Source organism: Parasteatoda tepidariorum, chromosome 5 (genome assembly GCF_043381705.1).
Source record: "Parasteatoda tepidariorum isolate YZ-2023 chromosome 5, CAS_Ptep_4.0, whole genome shotgun sequence".
In the NCBI taxonomy this organism is placed as follows: Eukaryota; Metazoa; Arthropoda; class Arachnida; order Araneae; family Theridiidae; genus Parasteatoda; species Parasteatoda tepidariorum.
Genome location: NC_092208.1, coordinates 87,701,489 through 87,715,458, shown reverse-complemented (window position 1 = coordinate 87,715,458; position 13,970 = coordinate 87,701,489). Strand labels below are relative to the sequence as shown.

At 28.7% G+C, this 13,970-nt stretch overlaps 1 protein-coding gene across 1 annotated transcript in view; it reads right to left on the bottom strand.

Annotated features, from left to right (window-relative positions):
• Positions 1 to 11,258, bottom strand: part of LOC107453656 (tudor domain-containing protein 7 tapas) — a 62,125-nt gene extending 50,867 nt beyond the window's left edge. The window contains exons 1-6 of the mRNA XM_043039678.2: positions 10,982 to 11,258; positions 8,578 to 8,693; positions 6,932 to 7,037; positions 4,841 to 4,937; positions 2,001 to 2,135; positions 1,732 to 1,917 (exon numbers count right to left, since the gene is read on the bottom strand). Coding sequence (XP_042895612.2) covers positions 1,732 to 1,917; positions 2,001 to 2,135; positions 4,841 to 4,937; positions 6,932 to 7,037; positions 8,578 to 8,677 — 624 coding nt within the window. The 5' untranslated portion in view covers positions 8,678 to 8,693; positions 10,982 to 11,258. The remainder of the gene's footprint in view (positions 1 to 1,731; positions 1,918 to 2,000; positions 2,136 to 4,840; positions 4,938 to 6,931; positions 7,038 to 8,577; positions 8,694 to 10,981) is intronic.
• Between the last annotated feature and the right edge of the window lie 2,712 nt (positions 11,259 to 13,970).

Here is a 13,970-nt window from a genome sequence, read left to right as displayed (position 1 = left end):
CACTCTATGATGAGATTGAAATTCAAGAACTTTTCAAGGACCTTAATCCAAGACCATTTTTAAAAATTATTGTCTTCTATTTTAATGGAAGCAACAATGCTTGTTGTGGCAATAATTAATTTCAAATATAATACCTCAATGCTTTGCCTATATATAGACAGGAATAAAAGAAAGACCGCCCTAGGCGGAGGCAGTCAAAAAAAAGAAACCTGATTTGAGAAGTGAAAATAGGGGTAGGAAATGCTAAATATAGAAGTTTGTTTTATATGCTTGGGAGTATTTTTTTTTTTTCATTGCTCATATTTCTGTCTGGTTTCGATCTTCCTCAGCTCATTATTTTTTAATCATTTTATCTTCAATTCTGATGCGTTTTTGTTTTATTAATATTTTTCTTTCGTTAATATTTTTGTTTCGTTTATAATATTTTTGTTTTGTTTTGGCATAACTTGTATTTAAGTTATTAATTTTAAATGCCTCCCATTAAGAAGAAAAATTATACCGCTGCATTTAAGTTGTCAACAATTAAAAGAGAAAAAGAAACTATGATAAATGGCTTAAAAAAACGGAAATCATCCCGGGACAAAACGAAACCGAAATTGAGGCTGAAAGTGTGAGTGACGGAAATAAACAATGAACTAGTAAACCTAATTTTCTCTGGTAAAGAGAGTTCTGATTTTGAGAAATTTTTAAGTGCAGTGATATGAATATATAGTGATAGGAGATATCTAAATAAATTATCCTTAAGTTTTTCTTTGAACAAAATTTGTTTGGATTTATCATTTATTTCTAAAACAGGATTTTAGATTGTTGATTTAAAAGTAAGATCGTTTTATTTTTAAAAATTTTCAAACTTATTTTAATGGTTTTTGATATATTAATTATTTTATTTATATTTTAATGGTTACTTCACTTTACAATTAGAAAATGCTTAATTTTACTTAGAAAGTTATTAAAATCTATTTTATAAACTAGGATTGTTTCTATTTTTTTGTATATTCAATATCCTTTTATTGGTTTTTATTCAACTATTTAAATTATATACATATGCGTATTTAGAGCATGCGTCAAATTTTTAATCAATACCTGCGTTAAGTTCAAAATTCACTAATTGTTAAAAATTAATCGGGACATGTACAATAGAGCGGCGTCCGATAGTGAAGGGCCGCCGGCAGTATTGGATGAATTCAAGACCCTATCAAGTTTTTCAAGGACATAAGATGTTTTTCAAGGACTTTCAATGACCTAAATTTAGCGAAACCCTGTTTTAAAATCACTTAAAAAATATTAATATTCCTTGAAAAAAGTTTAACCAGTAACCACCACTTTAATTTAACCAGTTGAGAATAATCCTAAGCAAATATTTGTAATGCTAATCTGAATTAAACCTATAAACACAGATAATTTTACTAGTGTGTAATTATTAAGTAAACTGTGAATTAATTTTTTTCAAAATGGAATAAGACAGGGTGCGTAGCCAAATCTTTGAATCAAAAATAAGCACTTTTTAAAAACTTTTCAAGCACTTTACAAAAATTTTCAAGCACTCAAAAAAATTCATATTCAATCAGTGATATCATTGAAAAACAAAAACTTTTTATAAACAGTTTTAGCGTTAAAAAAAACCCAAAAAGAAACAGACGTAAATCGAAACAATCAGTACTTTCCCACATCATCGAGTGAATTCAACTTGACCCTGAACTCAGAACAAAAGTACCCGTACCCCCTACGTCAAAAAAGTGTTAGAAGTAAAATAAAATAAACAATAATAAAATTAAAATAAATTAAAAAGAAAAACATTTCATAAGGATCTGATATTCTCCATCCGAATTGGAGCACTCGGGTTTCGGTTTCAAGTGTGCGTGCATNAGAAACTTTTGGTCTAGTCTCAACTGGCTCGTGATACTGGGGTTTGGAATTCTATAACAAAGTATTAATTAAATTTATAACGAAATGAGTATGGAAAATTAAACTAAAAATATTTAAAATGAAAAAAAAATTACTTGAGTATCAGATTTAGTTGTGGAGGAACCTCTATAAAAATTACGCTTGGGACTATAACTTTTTATATTGCGTGAACTATATTTTGATGGAGCAGCACCTCTTCTAGGATATGCACTAGGCCGTCGAGTAGATTTCTAAAATAATGTTACACGTTTTAGTAAAAAATAAAAAAAAACATAGCTACAAATGCATGAGCTATACAATAAATGTAGAATCAAATAAAGAGAAATAACAAATAAACTTATAAAAACATTTTAAAAATTTTTCAAAAAAATGTTTGACATTATGAATAATGACTGGAAGCATTCAAAACAAATATTTTTTCAAAAAAATCAGACAAATATTAAAATTCTATTTTTTTATAGAAAAAAAAAAGAATTAATTATTTATAACTATTAAAAGGAAATTTCACTTAAATAATTGTATGAAACATTCCATTCTGTAATACTGCTACATACCAATATTTAGTAACATTATTATTGCTTAATATTGCTACAAACATAAAAAATTAACCTCCCAGAAAATGAAATATAAAGAAAACTAATTCTAAATATAATTTAGCAAAATAAAGTTTAAGAATCAACATTTTACTTTTATGCTTATAAGACATTTTTAGGTCTTGTTAAAAAATAAAAAAAATAAAAAATAAAAAAAAAAAACTTAAGAATAAGAAAAATTAAAATGCAATTAAAATTGAACTACAATCCAGTAAACAAAATGCTTAAATATCTATAAGAATTAAATTGAATACAAAATTTTATAAAATTTATTGTGTACAATATAAGATCAACCATTTTAATTGATTATCTACTAAATTGTGTATTTTTTTTATACCCATGAAAAAAAATAAAATCATTTAAATATCCGTAAACAGCCTTTAACACTCAAACATATACATAAAAAATAAATAAAATAAGACAAGATAAAAAAATTTATAAGACATTACAAATCATTAACGTAATTACCAGGATCTACAAACTTCAAACAAGAAAAGAAAAAAAAGAGAGAGAATGATAATAAAATGAAAACTGTAGGGCAATAAATAAAATACAGTATAAAATCATTATTTTTCATAGTTGACATTTTAGTAGCAAAACAAAAGTAAATAAATTAAAATTCTAAAATGAATGTCAATAGAATTTTAAGAAAGGAACAACTAAAATAAAAGGTCAAAAAATAAAACCATAATAAAATAATTAGAGCAACTGAATTTAAAATAAGAGAAAATATAAGAGCTTTTAAACACTTGGAAATAAATAAGTTTATCTGTGCATAATGGAAAAAAAAACTAACTTCAGCTGTTGACTTTTAAGAAATGAAATATTATTTGATAGATAGTGAGATATAAACGTTTCTATGATTGTTTTCAATAACATTTTTAAAGAAAATTCCCTTAGCATGAAAATTTTTTAAGATAATTTACATAAGAATGTTTTGGCCTTTCAGATAAAATTTAGACCAACTGTTTAAGAGTCAAATTGGTATTGATTATAAATCAGGGTTCGTGCAGAGATCCGAAGAGGAGTCCAACATTTTAAGGACTTATCAAAAATTTAAAAACTTTGTGCAAAAGATAACTACACAGTTAAGCAGTTATTATAAAGAACTCGCAAAAATGTATACTTTGCATATTTTTTCCTAGTCCTTTTGAAATCAATTTTGACTTTGTCAAACTTCATCAAGAAAAGTAAATAAAGTTATCACTTATACACATAAATACATTTTCCAGTTTCAAATATTTTTAAAGTACAGATGTTAAAGATTAACATTAAAACCTACCAATCTTGTATTTTTAAATTTGAATACATAAAATCTAAGGCATTTTAGACAAAAAAAAAAAAAAAATTCACACTAAATTATTGAATTTGCTTGTAACGTGTAAAATAAAAATCATTTGCTGTTATTTTCTTCTTCTAACACTTGCAATTAAATTTTTTATTCTTTAAAAACTTTTCTTAAACTATTAGATTTTGACAATGAAGTAATATCATTTAGTTTCCCTGCTTGGACAGCAAATTCATCAGCGTACTTAGTAAGTTCATCTATGCAACACAATAATCTAAGGAGTTTCTAAGGATTAATTTGGAAATCTAAGTAGTTCCAAGTACTCCTTGGAGACTTCTTTTATTTCCAAGGAGTATAAGGAGTCTGTAAATATATGATCTAACCCTGATAAATATATGCATAGATTAAGAATTTTCATTTTTATCTTTGTTCCTTTGTTTCATTTTTATCTTAGTCCCTTTGAGATCTACTAACCATTTATCTCTTTTTGCCTATGTTTTGTTTTACTTTATTTAAACAGAGTTAGAAAAGATTATTTAGTTATTACTTCATTAAGTCTTTTAGTTCAGTTTACATTTTCAAAACTATTTTCTTAATGTTAACTCGTTTCGTACGTAAAAAAAAAAAATCAATATTTTTAGTTTTAATTTCTTAACTTTTTTACTGTTACATAATGTTTTACTAATAATTAAATTTTTTTCTAATAAATTTTAATTTATTTCATTTATAACATTTGTTTTCCTCATTGTTGATTTGAATGGAAATTACTATCCTTATTAGCTTTGCTATTACGTATTTATCATTTTAAAAGATTGTTCTTTTTTGGCGGAAAACTTTTTATTCAACCCGATAAAATACATTTACAAAAAATAAATAAAAATTAATTAATAAAAAATATAAACTTATTTTAAAAGCTCAATTTTTACATATAAGGATGATTATTATACATATAAGGAAATATTAATAAATGTGAAAATTACATCACTTTCAGTTTCATGTCCCATAAAAATGTATAAATATGGGGAGAAAAAAACTCTGATAGAGTAATACTTACCGGAGCACCTTTTGCTGTTTTTTGACGATTAACTAAGCTAACAATATGAGCGGTTGTGGAATCTGCAACTCCCTCAGCAATTAACTGTCCCTCTTTTCTGAAAAATATTAGCAATACAAATAAAATCAAAAATAGTTTACGTTACAATAAAATCCAAATATTTAGGATACTTTCAAAATTGTGTACACAGGAGTTAGTTACTGAAACTTAGTTCAGTTGAAAGGTTTGTCAGTGTGTATGGGGATGTTTAATTTCAAACAAATTTAAAAACACTAAGTCATGCAGAGAAAACTTGATTATATGTACAATTAAAAATATAATTAAAAGTATTTTTCTTCAAAAGTAACTTTCATGCTTTGAGCTTCGAAAAAAATATATAGTCAATACTTAAACGTGATTTTCAAAAAATTTTAACTTTTGACTTTCTCCAAAACAAAAAATTTGACAAAAATTTTAATTTATCTCACAATAAACTAGATGTTAATATTTTTTACATCAAGATCATACAATTAAGTATGCAAATTCATGATCAGCAATGAAAAAAACTTCAGAAATAAAAATTTGGTGTCAGTTTTTTATTGCTATTGTTCAGGTTTTAATTGGTATTGAAATTTTCTTATCTAAAAACTATCTTTAGTCTTTAAATGAAGTGTTGTAATAAGTGGTTTGTTCTGGAGATGAAACACATGGTAATCATATACTTCTTGATTTATTTTACTTTTCAGTTTTCAGGCCATATTTAGAAAATGGTTATTGGTAACCAGGGTTTCCGCTACGGTAGCCTTTTTCGCAAAATGCGAAAAGTCCCCTCAAAAATGCTAAAATTCAACAAAGCATTTTCGCATTTTTGCTAAAGGATTTTACTAAATTCCATTTTAAAAAAAGCTTCCGCGAAAAACCATGGCGCTAACATCCATGAAAAAAACTTGATCAAACAAGAAGGAGAAAAAATCTAAATATCTTGAATGAAAATATTACTGATAGATTGGGAGATTTGGATAAAATCGAAATGTTCAATATATTTATACCTAGCAGGATGCCCCATAGTTCGGAAGAATTACAGCATTATGGTGTAAAGAAAATCTGTTGCATTTTCAATTTGTTTTCGGAATCTCCCAGAAAAGATTTTCAGTTTACAGAAACTGAGTTACTTTGTGAATGGGGATTATTTAAACACATCTTAATGCAACGATGTAAAAACATGTCATTTAATGAATTACTTTTATTTTTATATACCAATGATGTGTCTGAACAGTACCCATTAATAACTTCTGTTATAGAGTATTGTGCAACAATACCAATGCACACTGTTGACTGTGAAAGGGGCTTTAGCTGCCTTAATTTGATTAAAACTAATATTCGAAACAGGTTGTTAATCAACCATGTAAACAATTTGTTAATGATTAATATTGAGGGCCCTGAAAGTGCATTTAACTTTCAAGAAGCATTTGTAAAATGGGCCAACATGAAAGAAAGGAAGATTGTTAATTATAAACCAAAATGTTTTGGTAAATAATAAATGTGTTTTTTTTGTTGTTGTAGCTATTCTTTGTCAGATAACTTACAGTACTTGTTTGATATAAAGTAATTTTATAAACCTAATAGCATTTTAGCATTTTGCTAAAACTTTTTTTCAGATTTTAGCTTTTTTGCTAATGAATTTTTAGACTCAGCTTAAACCCTGTTGGTAACCAGCATAACACCATAACCTTAGAACAGATTTCAAAAATTTTGAAGGAAGTAGAATGATTAGATTGGTAGTGGATTCTGTCAAAATAAAACTGACATTTATAAGTAAATAAAACTACCACTTTAAATACTCATGTTACAGCAACTTTACGTTTTAGAGCTTCAAATTTATTTATTTTTTTACCACATAGGTCATTACATTAAGCCCAGACAGGCTCTTATTTATTTATTTATTGTTTTTTTTTAAGAAAAAGGGGTTTCAAATTAAAAAAATATAAAGGAGTTTCAAAAGCAAGTACCTACAAAACACAGAAGAGACTAAAAATAGGAGCATAAAAAAAAATGAAAGCAAAGATAACTTTTCAAGAATGCAGGACAAATGAAAGAGTGAGAGTAACTTACTGCTTCAGACTTATAACATGAGGGATATCTGTGAGAAAGGCCTGTATTGATGAGTATCCCAAATCTCTAAAAGGTATGGGTGTACCTAAAAGATCTCTGTAATCTCCTGAAAATTAAAATAATTCATTCACTAGATTTAAATGACAAATCTTAATTTTAGAAATAATTTATTAGGAAAGTAAAAAAATAAGCATGGTTCATTCAAGATGGAGTTTTGGAGGACCCCTGTTTACCCTTTGGATGGAGTCTTTCTTTTGAACCTTATTATATACATTTTTTTAAACTCTATTCGTGCTGATTTTTTTTAGTTCAATGTTTTTTAATCACTTTTTACCACGCTTAATTCAGAAGTTAATACACATAGCATTCCAATCATTTTTTCAGCAATTGTTATTTATTTACTGCTTTTTTCAACCATTTCTGTGTTTTTGAATATTGATATTCTTGAATACATTATAGCACACAACATTTCAAAATACAAGAATCACAGTTAGTTTTAAAACATTTTTTGTTGAGTGTGTTATTTTTTATGAGGATTTTTTTGTTTTTTTTTTTTCTAAATTGAACTGATTATTTTTGAGAAATTTTTCTTAAATGAAAAATTGAGCACTTTAAATAATACTTCAGCTTTACTTAACTTTTACTTAAGGTCTTTAAAATCACACAATTTTTGGGAAATACAATGCCTTTTTTTTTTTTTTCTTTGCAAATAACAACTTTTTTTTGTTTCTAGCATCCTGCTCTTTTTAAGGTCTAGAATAGACCCTGATACAAGCAAGAACTTAAAAATAAATCCATACTGCCAACTTAATTTTCCTAAATATTAAAAACAAAAATAATAATAAAGTAATAATACATCTTTATCTAGGTTCCAGAATTAAACAGGATACAAAATTTCTAGCAATAAATGTAAATTCTCTTTATTCCATAAGAGAGCATATTAATAAAGGGCTTGCAGTCAAATTTTTCAACAAAAATTAAGCACTTTTTTAAGTACTCTAAAAATATTTTTAAGCAATTTAAAAATATCATAACTAGGATACGTGCACTAAAAAAAAATACTTTAAAGTTTAAATTTAAAAATTTTGCAAATAATAAAAAAATTATTTTAAAATCTCTTAAAAAATTTATAAATATACCCCTTGGAAAAAGAGAAACTAAAAATTTAAGCAGTTGAGAACAATCTGAACAAAATAATATTTGTAATAAAAAGCAGCACTAAACCTGTCAACACAGATAATTTCTGTATGTGATTATTTTAATAGTTATTTTATAAAAAATGAAATATGAATTAAATAAAAAGGCAGTGTTTTCAAGTGGTGGCAGCTTATTTTTACAAAAAGGGCACATTTATAGGGGTCAAAGGGCAGGCAGGGGAGGAAACTGACACTGAGTCTGACAAGACAACACTGAGTATGACATCCTCTCAAAGAGGCAAATAGAATTCTGATTTGCGAGGGAAAAAAAATAATTAAATAAAAGTGATATTTTCAGCTTAAGTTTCAATTTTGAGCACTTTATATTTAGGAATTTAAAATGATTATTATGGATAAACCCTCCAAAACTGAAAACAGACTTTATTTTTAGTCCACCTGCAGGTATACTGTCTAACATTCTAACATGAGTTAAATGAGAAAAACACTTACTTTCTAGACATTTTAAAGGAACTCCTCCTTTTCGACTCTGTGTAACCGACCGAAGGTTCATTAAAACAGAGGTTTTTAAATCTGAACTGGCCATGGTCATCTGGTATATTTATTTGCTGGAAAAAAAATATAAAAATTACCTAAACACGATTCATAATAATGAGAAGAAAAAAAACATAATAAAGAATTAAAATACCTAAAAAATAAAAAGCAGGTTTTACATCAGTAGTTTAATTTTATTGAATTATCACTAGGCCTAAGCAATATACTGTAATACCGTCATTTATGGATATTTCTATGATACTGCCAGGGTTGGAGTTTTTGTCGGCAAAAAGGGGGTTTTGCCAGGACAGTGGCAAAAACCTGGTAAAAACCGGCTAAAACCAAATTATTTAAATTGCTGATTAAATATTATTACAAAATACTTGAAACAAATTTAAATCAATCATAAGGAGGTAATTGTTCTCNTTTCACTGGAAAAAAGAGAATAATCACAAATTTTCCAATCAATAATGTTTTAAACTACTAAAATGATATATTATTACATTATCATTTAATTATGATTTAATAATAATTTTGTTAATTTTTCTGTAATTATTTATATTCATAGTCAGGGGTCTGTCCAGGCCGAATTTACTACCATTTAGCGGTACCTTCACAAATTCAACTTTAGGAAAAACGGTAGTTTCACAAATTCAACTTAAGGAAAAACGGTAGTTTCACAAAATACTTTTTCTTAAAATTTTGTTTTTGTATCCCTTAAGAAACGATAAATCCATATTTTTACCATATTTTTGTGTTGATTTTTTAATATAATTTTAAATTTTTCACAAATTATGTCTAAATTTTCACAAAATAGGTACCTTTCAGAAAAACCTAGACAGACCCCTGATAGTATATATTTCAATTTTAGGAATAATTGTGTACAAAAAATGTGTTTTTGTCTTCTTATCTAGGAGAATATAGGTTTTTACCACTTTTTGCCAATTTGCTTGGCAAAAACCTGTTTTTGCCAGGACGGTTTTTACCAGTATTTACCATGGTTTTTTCCACCTGCGGCAAAATCTTGCCAACCCTGGATACTGCGATAATGATATTCGGAATAGGCTTGGGCAATATACCTATACCGTAATACCGATTTTTCTTTGATACCGCGGTAATGGTATTCGGAAGTATTTTCTTCAGTAATACCGAGTTATTGAATGTCACTGTTCCTCTCGGTACCCCACCGCTCCTCTACCTAACGTTGGTGAGGAAGTGGCGGTATGGCTCTTGATTGATGTAGGGGTTAAGAACTCAAAGGCTTGAGCGTAATATTAACGGTACCTCCTCTCCGTAGCTAGAAACTTCTCCTACCGTCAGTACAATATACTGTGATATCATTTGACTTTTAAGAGCATATGTCATATCCCTGATATTGGCAATATCAGATTACAAACATCCGCACGGTATATAAACCCTCCACAGTAGACTTAGTTACTGATTCTGGTTTCATTTTGAGAACAGTGTGCTTCTGATTTTAAAAGTATCCGAGATTGCCGACGTTGCTTATGGATCTCCGTCCCTTTAGTTTGTCACTTGTCGCTGACTTAGCTATTATTCTGCCACAGAATATAATACGGAAATGTTCTCATCTGAAATAACAGTCTATCCCGTGTTACAGTTTAAATAATTAATTTAAATTTTCGAATCTTAGATTTTCATTCATAGATTTTGGAAAATATTAAGAAATCCCAAATCTACGAAGTCAAATATTAGGAATCCTGTTACCCAATAAATATTGACAAAACGATGGTTGTGATAAGTCAACCAAGAATTAAAATAATAAGTCAAAGTAACAAACAATTCAATGCAAAGAGGCCAACGTGCACTGCTGTGTAAAAAAAATTTCTGCTGGTCACGAAATATAACCACTACATATCAAAATTTCAAAGTATCACATGAAACTTTATTGTACATATTTCCAGGTGACACTTTTAAAGAATTGACATAATTATCCATATTCTAAAAGTTTAAGTACTATTATATTCGCTACCAATTTATTAAAATTTTCGCCAAAAAGCGTAGTAGTTGGCATCACTGTCATTGGAATAATACAACCATTATGAAAAAGTATACAGTAGTAAACTCAATTCATTGATTTCGACACATTACATTACCTGTTACATTAATGAATAAGCTTATGATTATTTTTAATCAGCAATTAACAAATACATTACAGTGGAACATCGCCAAAGAACTCAATACAGTGGAACATCGCCAAAGAACTCAATACAGTGTAATGACAGTTTTACAAATCACAGGCAATCAAAATTGAATTATAAATATGCTTTTTATAACATTGCATTATAATATTACAAAACAAATATTAAGTATAGCTTTAAGATTTACTACATACACATACCAAGCCTAATACAATTTAGTATAACAGAACATCGGCGGCAATACCATCAGGGGAGTTATTGGAGCTTAAAAACTATGTTGACAACATAGTCATAAACTTTCACAGCTCCTTCGTTTAATATAAAAGACTAAAAGATGTACGAACGTGTGTTTTATTTGAATAAATTTTTACTAGCGATCCAGATAATGAAATTTAAAAAATTAATGAAATACTTATCAACCAGTGGTTTCAGTTCACGTTTATTCTGTCAATTAAGATTTTCGCACAAAAAAAAAGAGTGAGAGGATAAGGTTGACAGTTAACTTATACTCGCAAGTAATTTATTTTTAAATTTTTTTAAATAAAGTATTTACAAAAAAGATTGAAATAAAATTAAAAATTGTTAGAAAAATCCTACAAATGCTTTCTCTATGATCATACATTTTACTATGCACATATGAACAGTTGGTTTTAAGGTCTATTCACACTGCATTCGACACGTCTGATCCATGGATCATAGCAGAGGAAAATGAAGAACCTGAGATTTTCCGTTACCGGAAGTGCTTGATCCTGAGACGAGTGGGGATACTCAAATGTTTTGAAAAACAAACTTTTCGTTTTAATACAAAATATTTTCCAACGCTGAACAAAGAAGATTTATTTTGCCTCTTTTTTATTAAAATAAAAAATTCTTATAAAATATACATTTAGAAAGTGGAGTGTACTTTTATTTACGTAATACTAGATCTTCATAATGGGGTTTTGGCGATTGTCTGGGAAATATACCTGAGGATGAACCAGAGACAACATACATGCGTCACATCCTCTTTTACAAGGAGGGCACATTCACACTCCATAAATTCACAGATCGCTATTTTGACCTGAACCAAAGCACGATCTATCTCCGATTCAATACACCCGGAGGTGTTTATTTGTTATGGAAACTTGAAGGCTTTTGAGATCTGCGACTATTATTCACCATGACACTGCATGTAGGATATCGGTCCCTTTCCTTTATGTTTGCTTGACTATATACGCAGTCCCAATCTCATGCAAGATCACTTAGAACTTCGATGCTAAACGGGCAATACGGTGACGTCTGGACAATGATATATATATATATATATAGCAAAATAAATAAAAACAAAAAACACGAAGAAAATAAGAAAAACAAAAGGTTTTATTTATTGCGCATAAGCTGCAAAGTAAATAGAACTCATAGAATAAGTTCAAAAAGAAAAGAAAATTACAGAAAAAAGAAGAAGAAAAAAGGGGGATGGAAAATAATAATAAAAATAAATAAAAAAACAAAAATCCGGAAAAAAAGGATAAAAATTTAAAAAAAAAAAAATTAAAAATTCCGAAAAAAAAGGATATAATCTTTTCATCAGCCCACACGATTATATCCGCAAGAAGGAGTGCTTTCTAATATTGTATCAATATAGCCAAAGCAAAAATATATCGATACAATAGTGTGAGGAACACTTAAAAAAAAAAAAAAAAAATTCCGGAATTTTTGTAAAAATTTTTTTGTTTTTGTTTATTCAAAAGTAATTATTTTTTTATTTAGAACTAGCCGCTTAAGGCGGCCAGCTGTCCGCCACGCTATGTTTCTTGGGCCCTAGCACTGCTAGTAGAGACACGATCCTCTCCCCATCTTCTTTGACGTTTCTCAGGTGTTTCTCGGACCCTAGCACTGCTAATTGAGACACGAACCTCTTCTAATCTTCTTTGACGTTCCTCAGGTGTTTCTCGGGCCCTAACACTGCTAGTTGACACACGATCCTCTTCCAATCTTCTTTGACATTTCTCTTCCCTGATACTTCTTGGGCTCTAGAATTGATTGTCGAAATTCGGTCATGTTCCATAATTCTTTGACGTTCCACAGACGTTTCTTGGGCCCTTCTTCTTTGAGAATCTCTTAATATCTTTTTCTTTGACAAAATACAAAGTTTTTTGGAAGGCGATTCTGCCATGTCAGTAATCGCGTTTTTAAGAAGTCAACGAATACTTTAGAACAGGGGCGTATATATGGGGGGTGCCGAGGGGGCCAGGGCCCCTCCCGAAATCCGAAGGAAAAAAATTATATATATGCACGTATAGTTAGTTGATATTCGGATGGCTTTGCTAGCAAATAGTTTCCGAAAAAAAGTATAGATGGCGCTAAGAGTATCGTAAATCTAAAATGAAGGCGTACAATGAAGGCGTGGCCTATTTTGAAGACCCAATCGAGATTTTGAATAGGTTCCTTTTCGAAGATTTTAGACTGTTCCAGAAATCAAAGCTTCTCGAATTCATGCGCTCTAACTCAATCTATATAAGCGGGAAACATTTGTTGTTAAGTCAATTGCATTCATAATGAAGAGACAAGCTTCTATTATAAATTTTTTTGCAAAAAAACAGATTGTAAATAAGTCTATTAGCGACAGTACTGAAGTTGGCTGTGCTACTAAGAATGTTTCTTCTGGNATTATTGGTTTAAGTTGTCGAAAATTAATATTTCAATTGTAAGGTTCGCATTAGCATACATTTATAAGAGTGGAGAAAAGTATAGGCCTTTTTTAATTTTGAATATGGCTCTTTGAAGACGAAAAAGCATAGATTTCCTTACAAAATGACTGATAACTAAAAAACTAATCCAAATTTTTGAAAAAGAAAAAAAAAATACTTCTTCATTATGTCAAAACACAATTATGTGCTGAGTTTCGTGCCTGCGAGAGGATTCTGGGGCGATATATTGTGATTACAGACACACACACAGCCGCGTTTATTATTACGTACATAGATTACTCAAAAAGATCCCAAAAGACAGGCACTGGGTCCATAAAACTCAGTGACTAATTTATATTAATTACATTGTTTTTAAACTTTACTCTATAGTTTATTATTTTAGTAATGGCCTTTTATTAAGTTTCGTTCATCAACAATTAAATTTTTAAAAATTTATAATTTGCACTGAATCTGAAATATAACACTTCATAACGAAGGCTCTTGCATTGAGAAGTGTATT